The following is a 21,233-nucleotide window of genomic DNA, read 5'->3' as shown; positions in this document are numbered from 1 at the left end:
TACCTTCCCTGCCTCGCACGGCTGCCAGCCAGGCTGCTTGCTTATTTGTGAGGTTAGCAAAGTGCTGAATTTATTCCCCAAACAAGATCTCCCAGAGCGACAATCACTCAGCCAGGGAAGGGAAAATAAACCCATGCAGCTCCAAAAACCTGAGCTAAAATCTGCTGCAGGTCCCCTGCGGACTGCCCTTGGTGTTGCAGGATGGAGACACCTTCGCTGCCCTCTGCCCGTGCTCTGCTGGTCCCATTTGTTCTCTCACGGGGGAAACCTCTCTGCGTCCAGCTCCAGTCCTTGCTCCTGCTATTAAGCACGATGACTTCAGTGACTTTTACAGAAAGATTTCAGAACAAGGCATGCCCGCAATTCTCAGTAATTGATTTTAATCAAGTTTCTGTTTCATGTGGTTTAATTCCCTTCAGACATGAGAAGTGCATCAAAGGAGAGGGCTGTTTACTCCGTGCTTATGATCATTTTGGAGCAGGCATTTATTTGCCTTCTTTTTTCTTTTTTTTCCTTTTTTTTTTTTTCCCCAGAAATTCATGTCGTGGAAGTTCTGAGAATTTATTTTACCAGAAAAATACTGAATTACTGAAAATGAAGTGTAGGTCCAGCCCACAACACCTTGGTGTGGGTGTGATGAGTTAAAAAGGTGAACCCATGCTGAGCTTTGCCTGCTGAACCCGGCAGCAGGCCGGAGGAGCGCAGCGCCCTGTCTGAGCGCTGGAGCAGTACGGGGCTTTCCCTCTCTCCGAAGCATTTACAGCATTGGCAGAGGTACAAAGAAGAGAGATAAAAGTGACCAACAGCCTGGAAAACAGCCTGGGTCTGATCTTATTTGCCTGAGAGGTTTATTGGTGCAACCACACACGCTTCGACCCTTCCCATATAACTTCCTGCTGAGTTTGCCATTAAGGATCGTTACCACTGACCTCGTTAAACTCAGGCTGACGGCACCCACCTGCCTGGGGGCTTGTCCACGTCTTGCAGGGGAGACCACCGTGAAACCCCACCGATGCAGGGCGTGGAGAGGCCGGAGCAGCCCCCAGCAGCAGACTCAGGAGAAGGGGAGCAGGGCAATCGCCCCATCTGTGGCACTAAATGCAGGCATGCAGGGATCCCCGTAAAGACTAGCATCACTTTCACAAATTGTTATCTTTATCTGGCCCATTTTACTTAATAATAACTTATAGTCCATGTTCCCTGACCCAGGGCAGAACAAAGGGTGCAATCGGTGAAACAGAAATCATTAAGGTGGAAAAAAAAAACACTGATTCTCAGGGATGATCAATAGTTATACAGATACCCAGAATACATGGCATTAAATGAGCTGTAACTGGTAGCTTTTAGAAGAAATACAGCTTGTGCACCAGCATCTGCATTGTGTGGAAGGTTCCTTACCTCTCACCCACCTCAGGCAGGATTTCTGAGACGTTGGCTGAATAATTTCTTATAGCTACTACGAAAATGAAAAGCTCAAGTAGCAGAGGCTTCTTTTTTTTTTTTTTTTTTTTTTTTTTTTCCCTTGTAGTTTAAAATTAAGAGCAAGCACTAAAGCGCAAGAGTAGAAGGCAGGCAATACAGGCAATGCATGCTTTGTTAGCTCATTTTGTGCTCATAACTTCAGGGCTTTCAAAAACAGTCGTTACCTACTTTTATATGTATGGAATATAAATCCTGCCTTCCTTTCTGCCTTTGCACCTACAAAATGCCACGAATTTTTTACTATGCTTCAAAACCATATGATTTAAAATACATTTTCCTCATATCTCAAATGTTTTTTAGAAACGCACAGTTCACACTACGGTTCCCGGGATTTTGTAACAGAAATAAATTTCCATTCCTCCACACCCAGTTTCGATTAAAAGCAAGGCAGTCACGACCTGATATTTCTATTGCTCGTACACGAGCCAGTTGATCTTAAGAATAGAAAATGTTCCAGAAGAGGGAATAAAAAGCTTTTCAAGTCCAGTTCTGCATCTTGAGGAATGAAATGCTTGCCAGCAGCACCCTGCGAGCCTGCTCTGCATCTGCCAAAACGCTGCCAGGAGTGATGAGATGGGTCCCTCACCCGTGGGACAGATCCCTACGCACATACAGACAAAACCCACAGATTTTGTAAGTTTAGGTACAGGATCCCTCTGAAAACAGGATTTTACCTGAACATTGCTTTCCAATATATTCCACATACAAAGCAGCTGCAATTTACAGGGATGTAAATCTGTTAATAGTCTTCATTAAGCAATATCATAGGGATTAAGAGGTTAATGAGCATGTTACTAATCCTAACTAATTAGCCATCATAATCACTTCTTTATACTTTACAGGTAAAATAGAAGAGATTTTAAAAATCTCAAAATAAACTCGATAATCCTAACAATGGGCTGATACCTTGTGCTCTCCTCTTTTGCTGGTAACAGCAGAGAAGGTAGCTAATTGCGAGGAGCTCCCGTCTCCTGCTCTGAAAATCTCCTACGTCAAGCCTGGAGCAAACTGCAACAGGACCGTCACAATCTGCTGAAAAATAGCATCAATGAAATAAACATTCATACATATACTAATGTGTATATACATACACACGTATATAGTATAGACCCCTACATGCACATTTATCCAACACAGAAAGTGCCATGGTGACCTCCTCTAAGGACTGCCCCGAGGAAACGCCGATCCAGACCAGCAGCACTGCTGCTTCTGATTTTTTCTCTCTCAGAATTAGAATAAGAAGTAAACAAAACAAAGTATGCTCTTAGTTATAGACCATACAAAAAGTTATCTTCACAGTTTTGGCTAGCAATAATTTCGGCAGAGATAAAACCTGGGGCTGCAGCTTCTTTGGAGCATCCCGCTCTGGCATGTGATGACGATATTCAGCTACAAGACACTGCGGAGAGCCAGACACTGCATTTTTCAGGAAAATCTCCTAATGTGTGGGGGAGCAGAGACAGGACTCACAAATGCAGTGAAGCAGTTGTGCAGTGCCCGTTTGGCAGGCTCGTGATTCCTGCAGCTCCAGCTGCTGGCAGCGAGAACTTCGCATGCGGGCGCGCAGCTGCAGGACGCCGCAGCTTTGCAAAGCAAATGAAAGGCAAATGATCTTCGTTTCCAAACGAGACGTGTAAAACAAATCACAACTACAGCTCCTTAGGGAACAACAGCAACTTGGTAAAAACAAATCAAGCTCCACTTCCACAGAGGGGCCTGGGGTCGAGGCCCTGCATTTTTAAGGTTTCTCCTCGTGCTGGAGGCAGAGCAGAGCTGCGCTCCTGACCCCGAGCGAGGTGCCTGGCTGGGGCATCATGAGGATCATTAATGCAGGCTAATAAGAGAGCTTGCTATTACCTTTAAGCAACTGTTTAACATCCCTGTTGGCACACTTTGGGTCCGAAGGGACAATGCCACAAGGTATTGGGCAGGGGGGTGAGCTCCTTGAGCACAGCGGTCTCCCCGGTGACTCTCCCTTCCCCTCTCCCCCCAAGGACCCCCGGCTCTGCACGCAGCTATCAGAGGATTCAATTTACCTTCCTGTTGCTGTTTCTTTAGAGTCACAGAAAGGATTGCACCTAACCCGAGACGCTCAGGCTTTAAATCAATGACTTGCTGCAATGTCTGTGGGTATAAACTGTATAAAGTGTGTTTGGCAAGGAGCAGAGGGCAATGGGCTGCCCCCAGACTTGCGTGGGAGATAGATCAGTTTGCAAGCTGAGTGTCAGAAACCTTTGCTCCTTCTCCCTGTATCAAATGCTCGGCTTCAGAGCCTGCTCTCTCACTGCTTTATCGCTCAGACCGATGCAGTACAACAGCAATTCTGCAGCAGTGCCTTTGGTTACAGATAACCCGGGCAGGACGTGAGCACAGCGGGGTTTTGTTGGGAAATAGATCTTTGTGCAACAAGCTGCCTTTTTTTTTTTTTTTTCCTTTTTTCTTTTTTTCCCAATCAATCAATAAAGGAAGACAGAATTGGCAGTTCTGGTTTCGTAGGAGGGAACCAGAAACATTGATTATGCTGGTGAACGTCACACAAACGAGCAAACCTGTTGGCTTTATTGACCTGCCAAACCTCCTCCCCTGTGCCCGTAACCCACAAGCTGTGCTCCCCTTGCACACCAACAGGAGGGTGCTCGCAGCCGGGGTGCCCAGCTGTCACCCTGTGCTATTTGCCAACCAGCCTGCTCCGTATCGATCCGCATTATCTGTGTTTCCATGGATAACTTAAACTCTTACCTTGCAATGCCCTGTGTGTGGTTCAGCCTCAGTGTGCTGGGGGTATCGGTGTGATGCCTTCCTGCTGCCCTGCCGGGCAAGGCGTGGGTGACAGCACTGTCCTAAAGCCTGGTGTGCAAGAAGAGTTGAAGGAAACTCTTTCAGAGTTTCAAAGATCAGACTCTAACATCTTAAAAAAACTTAAGACTGAAGCACCCAAAGACACAGCAGCCACCTTGTGCTCTGATATTTCCATAAGCATCAGCCCGGTGCTCAGCACTGCGTGCACCCAAGCAGAGCCCTAACACGCTCAGGGCACAGCCCGCAGCTCCAGCCTGGCCTACAGCTGGAGTGGACAAGCAGCACTTTTATTTGCAACGCAGGGCTGGAAGCTGAAATCCTCTTTGTGTTTGTTTTAGTTTCCCCCCCCAGCACTTCCTGGCCTTGAACACACAGCATTTAATAACTGCTGCGGCAAGAGACTCCAGAGTTGTCCAGAAAAGGTAAGAAGGGGACAGAAATTTTGTTTCACCTTGCAGCCCATGAGGGCAGTATTAGCACGTAGCAGCAGAAATGAACTGCGTGGCTCTTCTTCAATGCTGAGGGCCTTCACACAGATGAATTGTGCTGGATGTGCAGGACCAAACCCAGCACTCACATACTTCTTTTGGTGCTCGTGGCCAGAAGAGGCACATCTGTATGGGACAGCTCCCTCAGCACACTGCCTCTGCCTCAGGGTGTCCCATACAGCCCCCGTTGGAGTGGCCCTTGTCCTGTCCAGCATCCAGCAGTCAGTACCCACGTATCCTCCCCGTGTACAGGCTGTGGTTTGTGATCCCAGGGGAAGGGTCAGAGGTGCACATTTACTCAGGAACACCCGTCTGTGGCACTGGGTGTCAGTGAAAATGCAGGACCCACACAGGAGGGTGATTTGCTTAAGCACAGGAAGCTTTATTTGGTCCTTAGCTGTTTAATTCAAAGCTGAACCTAACCATAATGAACACAGCCTTGTATGCACTGGAAGGGGAATGACTGGGAAACAAATAAAAAGAGAAAACAAACTCTTTGTAAAAGGAAATAAAATGGATTCTTCAAATCGAGTTTCCATTGCCGAGAATCTCCAACATTTGTCCCACAGGAACAGGAACAGGAACAGAAGCTTTATCGCTGCCAACTGCCAGCGAGGCTCAGAGGTTTGTGCTTGGTTTGGTTTGAAGTTGCCAAGACCATCCTTACCTCTCTTGCACTGCTCTGCCTACATCCATTTGTTAACTGCAATTGCTTCATTTCAGCACAGAAACACAATTTTAGCTATGCCATTCTAGCAGTATGGGGCTGCACATGCTGGGGGTATAGATTAGGACTATGCATGTGAGATGTTTTGTTTGCAGACTTGCAGCATGACAGTCTGATTACAAATAAAATAAATAATAATAATAATAATAATAATAAAAGCTGAATATTTACAAGCTGAATTTACAGATGCAGAGCCCAAGTTTGTGTCACGCCATCCCACTGGTTTGCAAGCTGCATGGGTATGGATTTCAGGGCAGATCCTACCTCCTTCTGCTGCAAAAACAGGTTCAAATTCAGGTTTGAACTTGAAGTTTTAGCCCACTGAAGAGGTGCGTTTAAATTATTTCTCATGTGTTTAACTCACAGTGATTGCTTAAGGGCCTGATCCACAGGAAGTTTTTGTCTCCATTAAACTCCTAAATGTACCACAAAAGAAGGGAGAAAAACGCGGACAGGTTTTAAGGGAATTCAGACGTAGGTTGTTTCCCTCACTGTAATTTTAGCTCCATAATCAGCCCTAGCTGTTAACATTTCTGAGAAATGCAAAAAAGAAGCATACCTCTATGTCTGCATTCATTCCTCACAAATAGATTATTTTATGATTCATCTAAATGATTCACATACTATAATTAACGAGCTCTACAGTTAATTGCATCTTTGCAAGATAGTTTAATAATCAGAGTAGTAACTTGACAGTTTTTAATGGCGTATATGCGATGGATGTTTTATATAAACTCCGGCTCAACACAAACAAATACACAAATACAGATTTCTCCACAGACAATCTGGATCATTTTAGGTTTAGAAAACCTTGAAGCAGGTAAACCCTGCTAGAAGGGATTTAAATATTTTTTTTTTTTCTCTGTAGTTGCATAAGCAACATTTGGAAGGACATCATCTGGTTAAACGGGCCATTAACTTGGGAGCACTTTTGTCAATTGGTTCATCAAAATGCACTGCAACGGGTAGATGGAGGAATCAACAAACTCATCTAAAAGTGCTACTATAAAAAATATTTTTCTCCATCATTTCTTTGTCAGTACCTCTACAATAATGCAGAAGAAGGCTCCTTAATACATGAGTTTTAACATTCTATCACTTTCCTTAACTTTTCATTCGGTTAATGCCAAGAAGGTTTGATTTAGTCACGGAACTGAAATTAACAGTAAAATCTGAAATGACTCGATATCTGTGTTATCATTTGTGATAACATTTCTCAGGAATCACTCTGGCAGCACTGATGCTATGACCTGATCTCTGCCTCTCAGTCTCCTGAGGATTCATTTTCATTTACGTTTACAAATCCTTAATTTTAAAACAGACCCTCTCCCCCCTTCTTACCGCAACTTACCCGTTTCAGGATTCAAGACGTAACTGAAAGAAAGAAAACCCTGAGGAGCTGAGGAAAACAAGCTGAAAGACCTGAGGAGCTGCTGAACACGACCACATCGACGTGCCCAGCCGCTCCGCTCCTGCCTTCACCTCCCAGCGCTCACCGGGGTGGGGATGGGAATGGGAATGGGAATGGCTCTCCTGACGATTTCCAAAGCTGCACATGGAAACAGGGGATGTGGAAACAGGGAAGTCTAATTTTTAGCACTGGAAGTCTAATTTTTAGCAGATGGTAACACTTGACCACGTAACGACTAAGTGCATCTAGAAAAAAAACGAAGGCACCAGAAGAAAACTAAACCAGTATATTTTAATTCTACAAAAATGTATAAATATTTAAATGTACAGCAAAGAGTACCAGTAGACCATTTAATAACCGTTACAACATTTAAAATGTGCAATTATTTATCCACAATCTACTTTTACAAATTTAAATTTTATGTTCCTAGCACTTCATCAGGAGCACTCGCAAGCAGGTCCCCAAAGCCGCCCCCTGTCCCTCGGTCTTCTCTCTTGACCAAACGCCCGGCACGATCCCCACCTTCCTCAGGTGACTGCATGCCTCAGGTCTTCCAGGGGACCCCCGAGCAAGCTGGCCCGAGTGTGTGCTCTTGGGGGAAAAGAATAAATGGGGGTGACAACGTACTGGAGCGGTGGTGCTTGAGTTGTTACCAAACGTTGGGAAAGCAGCACTGGCACGGAAGCCACGCGAGTGAGTGAAGACACACTGCAGGTGCCCATCCAACACCAGCAGACCTGGCAGCAGCTCGTGCTGGCAGCAAACCAGACACACTTTGGGGGTGCAGCGTGTCCTGCGGGGACGGCACCAGGGGCTTGGGGTTGTGGGGACAACCCCAGAGCCCTCACGGTCAGGGCAGGTCTCCAGCGAGCTGGCACAGCACAGCACAGCACAGCACGTCGTGGTGTTCAGCAGTGCTCGTGAGCTCCTTTTTGGCTCCCAGACTGTTCAAAATGGGCAAACTGGGCAGTGTTCAGCTCTGAGCAGAACCCAGACACAGCCGCCTGGGGGAGGCTCTGCCCAGCACCCACGGGAGATGCAGCCAGAAGGTGCAAATAAAAAAATCAGAACATACAATTTGACATCCAAATACACAGTTTTTCTTCAAAGCACTCTTCCTATTAGAGTGTAAGGAAGAAAGAAATCCTTCTTGTGGCTGGGAAATACATGTTTGCAGGAAACTCACCCGTGACTGCTCAAAACACCTCGCTGTTTCAGCTCTCGGCTGTCCCTGGTTTCTCCTACCTCTGGCACTGGGACACAAACAAAACTCCTGCTGCATGCAGTGCTTATGGCTCACCTTGCTCTTCTAAATGTTCCCCTTGCTGATGCCACCTTGCATTACGGCCGGCTCATTTCATCAAAGCAATTCTCAAAAAATACGAGAACCAGAAGCATTTTTTCCAGTGAAAACAATAAATAATCATATTTAGTATCTGGAGAGTTCTCTTCATTTCAAACACTTTGTGCAAATAGAAACCAGTCCTCCCAACACCTTTCTGAGACATTTTATAAGCAGGGAACCAAACACAGATCAGTGCTTTTCAGACATGGTTTGTGGCTCTGAATGCTTCCCTTTGCACCCCAGACACTGAGAGGCAACCAAAGGAAAAATTTCAAATGATTTTAGCCATTTTTTTTGCCAAGGCAATGCAGGAATTTAGTGGTTGGAGGAAGGACTGGGTCCAAGCACTCAGTAACTTACATTCATTCATTAAATCATGTAATTTGTCATCCCTGACGCTGTATCAGCATTTAAGGTGCCGCACACCACCACCACCTCGTTCTGCACAACAAGCTTTACAGGACGCTCTCCTGGAAGGGCTTCCAGGGTTTCTGCATTCGCACAAAGGAGGTAGATCCAGGATTCAATCCCTCGAAGCCGATGGAAATACTCGCTGTGACTGAATTAGGCAGGTGCTTTGGTGCTTTTTCCTAGGTCTGAGCTTAATGCCAGACGCCGGCCACCCTGCCAGCGTGCTAAAGGCTTGCAGCAACACCACTGCAATTGTCAGGAGCAGGGGTACTTGCTCACAAGCTGGTCAGATAGAACAAATCCCATATTTCCCTTCTACTTTTCTCCAGCCAGTGCACGGCAGTCCAGCCACAGATCCATGGATACGCCGGCTGCACTCAGACTAACAAGGTAACTGCACTTAGCCAAGGGCGTACACACTCTGCATCAGCCTTTGTAGTAATTCTAAGGAGAAAAATACTCTTTTCTTCAGCCGTGGTTGGGTTGCACCCCCAGCCTAGGCAGCTGCAGACTGGCTGCACCTCTCCTCGCCTCCCAGCAGCGATGCCAAGCAAAGCTCTAGACCCAATGGTGGCAGTGCCAGAGGCTTCGTGGCTGTGGCCATGTGCAGCTGGGGGAGCAGAGCCTGCACCACCGAGTGTGCTCCCTAATGCTCCCGGGTGCTGCAGGACCTCCCACAACTCTTGCTTCTGCAATGGCAAGGAAAAGCCCCGGGGCTGGGTATATCCTCTGCCAGCCCCAGTGGCTGCACGCCTGGTAACAGCCCTTTGGAAGGAGATGGAGATGGAAATTTAAAGCAAACTTCTGCACGGAGGTTGGTGTTTACATTTGTCTGTGATGCTCTTCCTATGAAGCAAGATTATATTCTTCTGTTTTGCTAGCTTTTAAGCCCTGTTGTGTATTTGGGGGGGGGGATTTTAAGATGGGAATTGGAGGTGCTTGACCCTGCTCTGAGCAGGGAGGCTGGATGGGATAAGCCTCCCATCTGAGTTGGCCTGTGAGCTCCCGTGCATGCACAGCAATCACTTTTCAAATTCAATAGGCTTCAAATTTTCATTTAATGACAGGTATCAAGAAAATATGGATGCCCCATGGATTTGTAATACCTACATATGAGAACATTAATCCATAACGATCTCAATCTCTGCTGCCACGGCCAACAGAACCACCACCAAGGCGATGGGACACTTCCCCATACCTGGCCACGGGCTGGCATCAGCTCCTGTGGTGCCTCCAACACAACTGCGTGTCACCAGCATGTTCTTAATAACCACGCTAATGAAACAAAAGGATTAAGCCACAATTTTTTTAAAAATATAAATAAGCATCTGCCATCTCTGTTGGAGCCAGAGCTGGGACCCGACCCGCAGTCCTGCCCGCTGGGCTCGGGGTCCCCGGATGAGCGCTCTGGGATGCTTCACACGGGATGCAGGTATGTAATGCTCGAAGGTAGCAGCTGCAGGCAGGTTTCAGCCAAACACCCCTTTTTTTTCTCTTAGAGGGCCAGTTTTTGCTACTGCCACTGAGGCAGCAGAGCCCCCTGAAGCTTCCCAGGTGTGAGGCCCCAGCCATTTGTGGTCCCACTGCGGCGACCTCAATTTGCACCGAGCTGAGTTGCCAAGTCACATCACTCCTCCTTAGCATTGTTCCAATGTCTCTTCGGTTGTTTCACTTAATTTCAGTTTCTGGATGCGCTCTTTGCTCAGTTTTGCTGCTTTTCCAAGCACTGTGTGCCTGGATTCCACGTTTTCCAGGCACCAAACACTCTGCACGGTGACCCTGCCGCCCTTCCAGAGCAGCGCTCCACCGAACTCTGAACAGCAAACCCAGACCAGTGCCCAAACACAGAGTCCATAAAGCCTCTGACAGAATCCTTCCCAGTGCCAGTGAGCTTCGTAAGGCATTTTACACTGTGCCACGGTGTCCGACACGCACAGGAAACACCCTCCCTCCCCACCTCTTTGACAAAGGTTCATCAAGGTTTCCCTCGCAACATTTCTGAGCACGCTTGCGTCGAGAACTCCACAAGTCCCGCCACTCACAGGCTCCCACGTGCTTCTTTCGAACAGTCACGGGTTCCAAAGGGGCACATGGAGGCCCGCCGCCCCCAGGAAAGCCCACCCGGGGACTCGGTTCTGGCCAGGAGGAGGGGAGGAGGAGAGCCCTGGCGGGCCGGTCAGGCGCCCAGGGTCATGTTGCGCAGCAGCCACTGCTGGGATCGGCTCCCGGCGCACTCCCGCATGGTGGGCACCATCTTGTCCTCCTCCGACGGCTCGTCCAGACACTGGTTGCTGTTGACGTGCCTCAGGGTGAGCTTCTGCAACAGAGAAGAGCGAGAGCCTTCATTACTGTTTGTTCATTACTTCATTACTGATGGTGTGAGAGCACCATCATTACTGCTGAGAACAGATTTGTGAGCTGTGCAAGTCCTACTCTAGGCACTACACAAGCCACGAGATGAGCACTCATCCCTGTCCCATCCCCGCTACCACTCACAAAACTCTGAGACCCCTACGTGCCCCCTGCTGCCCCGAGGGGTACCCCGCTCACCTTCTCTCGAGTGGTCAAGCCTGGGGACTGAGTGCCGCTGCTGACCCCAGAAACAAATAAATGCAACAGAAAAATACAAAAGTAAGTGCAAGCAAGTATTAATTCAAAGCAACAGTGGTTTGGGTTAAGGGATTTAGGCTCCAACAACCCAAACATGCACGCATTTCAGGCCAGCGCACTGCTAGTGCAGAAATAATTGCTGATGGAAAACTAAATCAAACTTAAATTTGCTTAGAATTATATTAACAGTAGCATACAGGTGAAAACATTTCCATTTTCAATATATTCTTTTTTCTTTCAGACACTTGTCCCTTCCGTTTATTTATTTTTTTCTACATGACACTATGTTTCTGGGCAGTGGGAGAGGCAGAAGGGGACAATAGGAAATTGAACATATTTGGCAGAAACAATGTTCTGCTCCAAAGCACTGGGAGGACGTACATGAAGAGTTTGAGCATAAAGTTGTGGACTTTGACAAAACTGGGCAGGCACATTGGCAACCGAGGAGCTGGTGTTCTCTCCGTCCCTGTTCTGGGGCTGATCTGGGGTTTTGCACACAAAATCCCAGTACCTCAGGCACCTTTGGCACGAAGCTTTGCAGTTACTCATTTACTGCTATTAATGCATTTGTTTTCTAAAAGGCCCTTCAGTTCCAGAAAACAAAACAAAACAAAACAAACAAACAAAAAATTTATAACCACATTACACACAGACTTGCCCATGCACCCATACAAATACATGTGTCAGCAGCTGCCCCTGTGTGACAGCAGTGTGATTTACACGTGGAAACCACACAGAAGCCTTGGGGAGAGCAGCGCTGCAGACAGATCCATGCAGGGCTGGAGCTGATGCTCGCCCCGTGCTGGAAGTGGCCGAACATGCCTCACCGGCTCCCCATGGCAATGCCCCGTGTCATGCTGCCACCATAGGAATGGGGACACCACATCCCCTGCTCCCCGTGCTGGAGATCAGGGCACATCTCACAGCAGGGCTTCCCCAAGCACGCCCCGCACAGCCCAGCAGCTGCACGATGTGCGCTCACCCACCGCCTGTCTTGCACGCTCAGCATGGACTCAACACTTCTACAGCAACCATCTGCTTGCTGCTGCCCCTGGTTCAGAAAACCAAGGTTGTGCCCTGCAAGGACTGTGCCCACAGCCATGCTCCCACCCCAGCAGAGCCCCAGCTTGCACAGTGCCATCGGCAGCTCCACCTGGACCCGGCCCCGAGCTGCCCCAGTTTTGGCACTGCTTGCTGAGGAGATGCTGCCCCACGTGTGGCAGGTCCTGCAGCAGCTCTGCAGCCCCACGGGGTTTTATGGACCACGTTCTTCTATGGCTTGTAAAAAGGGACAAACGACCCTACCTGAAGTAGCACCGTGTCGCATTGCCTGATTCTCCTGATCCGCAGGGCGCTGTCGGAGCTGTCTCTCGGAGAGCACAGACACTGCGCCCCTACCTCGAGTCATGCATACGGGGTCAGCTCAGAAACAGCTCGCTCTGATGCAGTCTCACTGCTAATAAGCCCCGTCTGGTGTTCCAATCAAACTGCAGGGCGATGCACACACACATCCTGTCACCAGCCGAGGCAGGTTTCTTACCCACACACATACCTGGGCTGTCGTGGTGTGCAATTCCACACTGCCGCTCCTACCGCACCGACACGTCATATATTAACACTCCTCATGTCTGTTATGGATATTCTGTCCCTAGCTTGTCCCCAGAGACTGGCTCCTCAGTTTAAAGCAAACTACTACACAGTTCTCCAAGAAAAGCCTACAGACACCGTAAGAAATCATCGAGGGGCCATTTGCCATGCACCCAGTGATGAATATAAGGCATTCTGCTCTAATTACGAGAGGAAAGAATTAGCAGCGCTAACCGAAGTAGCTTGTTTACTAAATAGCACTGCTCAAAGCATCACTGATTCTTCACTTATATTGTTTTAAGTGCAATTAAACTGCTATCATTTTCCACTATAACCAGAAACGCAAGCGAGGCTAAAAATGCTGCTGCTGCCTCCATCAGCTGTTCCCTTCTATTCAGCGCATAATTTCATGCTAGGCTACCATATCATTGGGACTTTCAACTGTCTCGTATTTTTTTTTCCTTCTGTGTTCTATCATTATTTGTGCTATTACAAAAAAGGTCTCGTTTGCTTGGGAAACAATTAATTACTAGGCAGTATGATACTCAAAGAAGCCAGCCCTGAATTCTTATTTTACTCCACCATGAGGCCACATGCATGGATGCGGAGCTGGCTGTAGAGCCGTTCAGATGCCCATGAGGAGAGCAACACGCACTCTGGTTTCAATGGGATGCACTCAGACGTGGAGGCAGCATAGTTTGAGGTGAGAAAAGCAGCCCCACCTGCACTCTGAAGCTGTGCTGTCCCACTGCGCCCCGTTATGATGTGTGTACATCAGCGAAACTGCCCGGGAAAGCAAACCAGAGGCTGGCACGGTATTTTGATTCCTCGACTCGTTCATGTTTTGGAATTGTCTGCTGATCAACACCAATATCTCTAGAAGAGGGTTACTTAAAATTGGGAATTTTCAAAATGAATGTGTCTCAGGAATATCATGCAGTTGGCATTATTCGTACGTCTTGGAATGGGGATCAAACCCTCAGCTATCGGAAACAGTAACAATGATGGCCACACACACAGATCACGGAGATAGCTCAAGGCTGCTAAAATAATCTAAAAGCAGTTATAATTAATAACTAACACTAAATGTATACACTATTATATATACACATACACATATATCACTGGAAACAAGAACAGAATTCAGTTGAATTAAATAGGCAGAAGATGGAAAAGCATTTTTCTGCAAATAGCTTAAACCATCAGACGTTATACCTGCTTTACATGCTGTACTTGGATGTATTTGCATTAGATGTTGTGTTTGGATACCAACCTCCAACGGGTTGTTAAAGGAAATAGTCAGTGGGGCTGTAGAAAATGTTTCTAAAGACTTCGAGCCTCGTGTAGTTCCTTAGCATCCAGGTTTGCAAGGGGCTCCCGTTGCAAGCCTCCACGGTGGGGCCGTGGGTGCCATCCTCTATCCTGCTGAGCGTCAGGCACGACTGGGTGATTATGTGCAGGAATGTGTGGGTCTGCGTGGCAGAAAGGTGGTCAAGGTGAGCACAACCAGCAAACACGAGGACAAGAGCAAGGGGGGCAGCAGCAGACTGACTGGATATCCGTAGCAGCGAAGCAGCTAAATCTAGAAGCAGCACTCATGGGGGGCTGACGGATGGTGACTGCCTGTGAACACTGCTGTCAAAGGGCGCTGCGAAAGCCCATGGGGCCAGCTTCTGAATCCTGCCCCCAAGCCTCTAATCCTGACTTTCCCTTAACATAAGAAGGCTGGGGCAGAGGTGATGTCTTGGGCTGGACCTCTCATTGAAACTATCTTTGCATGAACCACTCGCTTCAGTCTTTTTTCTTTGCTAAGGGAGAAAGTAAAGCACATATAAAGAGGCCACTAAAAATATCAAGAGCAAATGTCCTTACAATGTCACTTTGAGTGACCCGGCTGAACATCAATGCTTGTTTTCCCTTCATTATGTGTTATTGCTTCCTGCTCACTTTTGTCTATGATTTTTAAAGGAAAGCAGGGGTACAGAAATTACAGAAATTACTTCTAGAAGTGATGATCTCTCTATGTTGCATGTCTATATTACACTTAATGCCTAAATTTAGCAGGTTCTTCACACGTGTATAATTAGTATTAAGCATTCCTTTGGCAATGTGACCAGACTGTTTGCTCCGGTAGATGAGACAGCACGGTTAGCTTGGGTAATCAGAGCGAGCACTGACTGTGGAATATCTGTACTAATGGAAGTACGAGATCATTTGTCCACTCTTTCTCATTTTATTAAACACAACCTTCTAAGAAGGTAATAAAAAACCTGTGATGTCTTCCATACCCACTTTCAAGGAGCTGAGTAAGTCCTTTCACACTCTCTGTTAAGATTGCAGTTTCAAGGAAAATTTGAATTATTGGCCATGAGCTGCTATGTTAGATACCAGTCTGACTACAGCAGCTCCAATGGGTCGCATAACTTTAAAAAGAGACACAGGACCTGTACTTGGTTGGAAGATGCAGAGCAGTAAATATTTCTGAGTTATTGGACTTGAACACTGGTTTTCCCTACAAACAGCAGCAGCCTGACACCGCAGACAACCCGCAGCCTAGCTACAGAAAGGCACGACACGAGCTGCTTGTAGGCAGCACCGCCGGAGGAGAGAGGCAGGGAGGCTCTACTCTAGGGTTTGGCACAGGGCTGCAGCTGTTTCCAAACTTACCTCAAAGCTATATTCCCATTTACCAGCATACTGACAGACAGGGGGAAAAAAAAGGGAAATTGGATTCAGTGACTCAAGACACATTTTTTGCGAAGACCTGCATCTTTCAGGGAATGCAAATTCAACAGCTTTGCGCAGATGTCATGTTTAGTGACAAATATAACAGCAATTATGCAAGATTGAATCCTGACATCATTATTCATGTGAGAAGAAATGAAAGTATTTTCTATCAGATGGGACTTTTTTTTTTTTTTTTTTTTCCCCCTAAGAGCATTTGCATATGTTATATGTCATAAGCTTTCACCATGCTGCACAGACTAAAATCGGCCTGGATGTTGTGGGGAGACACCGCAGGACTCCCCAGTCCCGTGAGCACAGACGCAGCTGTACTCTGCAGGGCTTTCCACCTCCCACACCTTCTACTCGTCTCCCATCCCCATCCCAAAGCAAGGATCACTTACACATTACAAATACGTTATAAAACACACGCTGATGGGAAGCCTTTGAAAGCTAAGAAATTCCAACCTGACACATCCCATTGATGGAGCTGATTTATACAGCCGCCCTGGCAATGAAATAGGCAGCTTGAAAAAGGGCCAGGAATTGTAATGGGCTGTTGAAGAAGCAGGAAATGAAAGCATTAAAAATCAATAATAGAAGGCAATGGATTTAAAAAAAAAAAAAAATCAAACAAAATGAATTTCCTGCCAAGATGTAAGCACGTTCACAAAAAAAAAAAAAAAACAAAAAAAAAACCTCTGCAGTTTAAAAATGCTGTGAACTACTCTTGCTTGAAACGTTCAGAGCCAGTTTGCAGGAGAAATGAGGCAGCTCCTGCCCTGTACGGGGCTCGTGCAGGCTTTGGGCTTTGCAAAGAAAATCAGTATGCCTTTTAAGCTTGGTTCAAAATAGTTTATAGCTGCACCTGACACCCAGACCACATACTGCTGCGCTCCCACCACTCACTGTACCTTGGTCCTTCCCACAGCTGTGAGCCACTCACCCAAAATCTTCACTGATGCTGTGATTCAAGCATCACTTGCACTAAGAAGCCCAATTCTCTCAGCACTCCTGTAAATTTTCAAACTGGGCCATACATGCTTCTGCATTCCCACTCTCCTGGCAGAAACTACTAAGCATAAAATTCACAGAACTAATTTTTAATATATTTTTGTGGTGTGTGTTTTTGTTTGTTTTGTTTTGTTGAGAAAAATGCAAGAATAGTTCAGCTCTCTGACCATTCATCTAGCTATGTGACATGGCGGTAATCCCTGCTAACACCACCTTAAATGTTTGCTCTCTCCAAGGTGAGATCTATCAGCTGGGAACCACGATGTTCCCCTCCAAGCTAAGTAACCTACCCATCTTTTCCATTTTTAAAACCATGCCTTTCTCTTCAGTGACCTTTTTGCAGGGACATCCTGTGGCCATCTGCCAGCATTTAGTACCTCCTCAATCACAATTACTTTTGCTAATCAAAACATATCTAAAAGCAATAGTCTTTTTTTTTTTTTTCCAAATGACATCCAATCCTGCATTATTTATATAAGCCATAAAGACACCACTGTAATTATAACTCTTTAAGACATAATGCAATGCTTTCTGTTTGTTCCCATTTGATAGTTTTCCTGAAATGCAGTGATCAGCCGATTTAGAGCAGATAATACACGACAAGATACTGATAATGCTTCATCGTGATCTTTTGTACCATCAAAATACAATTTACAGGGGCAGACTTTTTTTAAAGTTATCAGACACTTCTGAAAACCTCGCTGCCTCCCCATCTGTGCTGCTCAGTGACTCATTCCCAAGAGCAGATCTCCTGAACTCTTTCTTTAAACTCCTTACACTTCTGAACATTTCAATTCTCCTTCATTCCCTTTGGGATCTCTTTGTGCTTTCACTTCATGCTGCCTGCTGCACTGGAAAAGCTCGGGGTGAATCCTGCACCCGTGAAAGCAAAGATGATGTAGGGGTCAGCAGCGAATTTCTGTCCTCTCTGCCAGTGTACCTCGATTCTCACCCCGAATACTGGGGGTCTTGTCCTCTCTTTGAGCAAGAGATTTTCTATTCTGCAAACCGACTGAGGCTTGAAGGCTGTTTTCTACCACTGTACCAGGCAAAGTGTTCAGAGGTCCCAGCACTGGAGCTGGAGGAGGCTCCCAGGCTGCCAAGCACCACCAGATCGTGGCACTGGGACTGCAAGAGCCACTGCCCCCCACTGCACAGCACTGCCTTTGTCTCCACAAATGACTGCATCCCAAGTCCGCATTAAAATGTACAAATTATTTAAGTTTTAAAAGCACTTTGCACAAATGTGGATACTTTTGGTGTCCAAATGAGAGAAGGGGCTTTCTGAATAGTTTGCTTCGAGCTAAATCTGAAAGCTTCACAAATGCATAGGAAATGTTTGAGATTTCCCTTTCTTATCACCATCATTAAATCTTCTTGGTTCTTTGTTTATTTTTCAAAAAGTACAACTGCTAGGCATAGCTAAGGGAAACTGAGCATTACTGAGCTACAAATAAATACATGGAAAAGCCTTACTTCTCATGATTTATATATAGATATATAGTTAAATACCACAGTTTAAAATAAACTAGAACGTTATGATGCAAAAATTAATAAGAGTATGCAAATCAAACAGTATGTAAATTAAAAAAAAAAAAAATCAGAAATGCCTCCTTTTAATGACTATTTGTGTCTCATTGTACTTCCAGCAAGTCTTGACTCCTGCATGCCTTTAGCAGGAGGAGGGATCCCCGCTGCCTGAACCATGGTGCAACACCCAGAAATCATCTCAGTTCAACTCCTGAGTATATAAATGTCAAAATGAGTGTGATTTGGCTGGAAAAAATGAATGGATACCAGCGATCAGGCAGCGTGGTGCAGCTATTTCCCTGAATATACACACATAATGCAATCCTAATGCAGCCCCAGCCAGGGGCTCCACAGAGCCAGCCCCGAGCCCCCTCCTCAGGCTCACTTCTGTCCATGGTCCCCATGCCTTGCCACCACCACCCAGCATCTGTCCGTGCACCGACACGTGCAAGCAGCACCGACATCGCAGGGCAAGCTTGCAAGCTGAGCCTGAATGTTTGCAGGGTAAAATTATGTGTTAGCTGAACTATTCCTGGAAGCAAATAGGAAGGCACGCAGTGCAGCGGGCTGCGGTTTATACCCAGGAGAGGCAGCGAAGCAGCTGCCTCTGAGATACCTTACGTAAGATCTGAGCACAAAACTCAGCGTATTTCTTTTTTATGAGCTCCATCTAACGGTCGATGTCGTTTTTACACAGCTACAGAGAAATTTTCCACTGAGGGTCTATTATATTAAACTAAGAGAAGAAGATAGCAAGTTCCCAGAGTTAAAAAGTAAAGGAGAGCAAAATGGTTTGAAAGAAATCTATCTTTTCCTACAGAACAATGAAAGCAGCTGTTTCTCTGAAATGTTGCAAATAGTTCTTAAAAGACCATATGGACTTACAAGGCAGTACTGTTCTATCTGTGCAGTATTTTCTAGCTCTGCTGTCATGGAAATAAGCCAAAACGAAGTTGGTATTTTTAAGCTCAGAACAGCAGAGCTGCCTAACTGCGGGCATTGGGCGGCCAGCGCTAAAACTGCTCACTGTGGAAATCCATTTTTTGTAGTTTGTGCCCGAAATACCCAAAGAAAAGCAACTGGCAGTACAATTCCTTCTCAGGAGAGATTGCTGTCTGTGCTGGTGGTAGTGGAAGGAGCATTTTGTGAGAAACCTTGTCCTGGGCTGTGTGCCCATCCATCGACCAGTGCCCGGTACCTGCAGAAGTTGGTGGACGTGGTGCACGAGCACTCCCTGGGACCGTGGATCCTGGCCGAGGGCTGGCACACAGCTTGCCTCCCGTGCTGCGCCAGGGGACCTGGCCTCGCTTGGCTCAAGCACATAAACAGCAATATTCAAAAAATGCCAAAAATTCAGTGTTTGTGCAACATTCCAAGTTCATCCTTTAAGGTTTTTCTGAGATGAACTTGAAATAGGCCAACTGAATAGTCTGATAACCCGGTATTTTAGGGTGACTGACGCTGTTACACTGGAAAACAGAGACCCATGCCCACCACTGGGATCCTGCTGTGCTACAGGCAGGAGTGAATTCTTGTGCTGGGTGTCAGCACGAGACCCAGCCCAAGCCTTCCTCACTTCCCTTTAAAGCGATCTAGCACTGGGCAAAAATCCACCACCATCTGCTGACAGGAATAAAACGAAGGAAGTTACATGATCTTAAATCCCCAGTGTTAATTGCTGGCATGAACAACCTCAAAAACACTTAAAATTACCAAAATAGTCACGCATTTTGTGTAAGAAGAAAAATTGTCTTCTTTACTGAAGAGAAGATTGGCTTAAATTCAGCTGTTAAAATCAAGAATGTCTCAAACCTTAGAAAGCATATTGCACCGCGGGGATAACCAGCATTGTCATTTCTCTACCTGGCAGTTCAGGGTTATGCAACGGCAGGCCTGTGTGCTTTTTTCCTTAATATATTATGTTAGAAAGGTCCTATCTGGAAAAAAATGCTAATACCTTTGTGTGAGCCTCACTGTGCAGAACTCACATTCACATTTTAAAGCAAAAACTTGAAATTACTTTGTTTTCATTTTTATCTGCTGTTTCCTGTTGCACTTAAAAATAATTAATTCCACCATCAAATACTCAGATGCTCGCATGTATTTTCTATTAATTTTGCAATTTCTCCATAAGTCACCAAATTTCCACCACCTGCTCTACCTTTCAAAACCCAGAGAAAGCCACATCCCATCCCACTGCAGTGCCCAGCTAAACAGGTGACTGGTACAGAGAAAATGATTAAACAGTTTAAAAATCCAAAGTCAATAATCTTCAAGTGATGGAAGAAACACACTCGAGAAACTGTAACTTAGAAAAAAAAATCTTGCTTTCTAGTTCATTTATATTAAAAAAAAATAAAAATGGTTCTTTACATGTTTCTTTAATTTTATTAGATGCATAGCAGTGGCAGCTACTAGAAAGGAGCTTTCTAAAGCAGTGAGTAGTTTGACCTTCTCACCCCTCTGAAGATAAACGTTGTGGAAATATGTGAACACCAGTCAGTCAACAGCATTATTTCTCACTCCTGAGTTTGCCCTACTGCGGGAGATCCAAGGGGCACAGGGACAAATTGAGTTTTCCTGTGAAAAACCCAGCTGGCCCCAGGCCCGCAGCCCCAGTACCTCGGCGTCGTACTCCCAGAGCTGGTTCCCCCGCATGTGGTGGCACTTGAGCATGGTGACCGGGCCGTTCAGCCGCGACACGTCCAAGCACAAGTCGTCCGTGCGAATCTCTTTGTCAGCTGTGTAGGAAAATACCTGGAAAGAGAAATTGTCTGAGGTGACAAAGCGTCAGCAAAGCACGGTCCTAAATAATTGCTGGTTTGTAATATGCAAAATTTCTACTCCAGTGAAGAAAAATGACTTTCTTCTCCCAACGCTGAGGTGGTGTCTTGCATTTCCTACGAGTTTCATGCAAGGTTCTCTAATGGTGAGTCTGTTGTACATAAGAAAAGGAGTATCGTGTTTAGGAAAAGACATTTGATGAGACAGAAAGCCAGCAACCACTCAGCCTCCTGGGGAGATGCAGAGGAGAAACAGAGCTAAGACTTCATCAGAGAAGTTTTCAGCAGGATGCAATTGTGAGCATGGCCTGCTTCACAGCTC

At 46.2% G+C, this 21,233-nt stretch overlaps 1 protein-coding gene across 3 annotated transcripts in view; it reads right to left on the bottom strand.

The window, feature by feature from the left end:
• Positions 1-10,839: 10,839 nt before the first annotated feature.
• The window catches only part of GALNT13 (polypeptide N-acetylgalactosaminyltransferase 13), a gene marked incomplete at both ends in the record, with an annotated part of 100,576 nt that continues 90,182 nt past the window's right edge, over positions 10,840-21,233 (bottom strand). The window contains 2 exons of one of the 3 annotated variants that reach the window (XM_084288807.1): positions 10,840-10,980; positions 20,751-20,885. In XM_084288807.1, coding sequence (XP_084144933.1) covers positions 10,840-10,980; positions 20,751-20,885 — 276 coding nt within the window. Of the gene's footprint in view, positions 10,981-14,146; positions 14,333-20,750; positions 20,886-21,233 lie in introns of those variants that run through there. The other 2 variants (XM_084288805.1, XM_084288806.1) reach the window with 2 other exon arrangements.

Source organism: Netta rufina, assembly GCF_964035555.1.
Source record: "Netta rufina genome assembly, chromosome: 6".
Lineage (NCBI taxonomy): Eukaryota > Metazoa > Chordata > Aves > Anseriformes > Anatidae > Netta > Netta rufina.
Note: the sequence above shows the minus strand (reverse complement) of the source record. Positions and strands in the feature narration are given on the sequence as shown.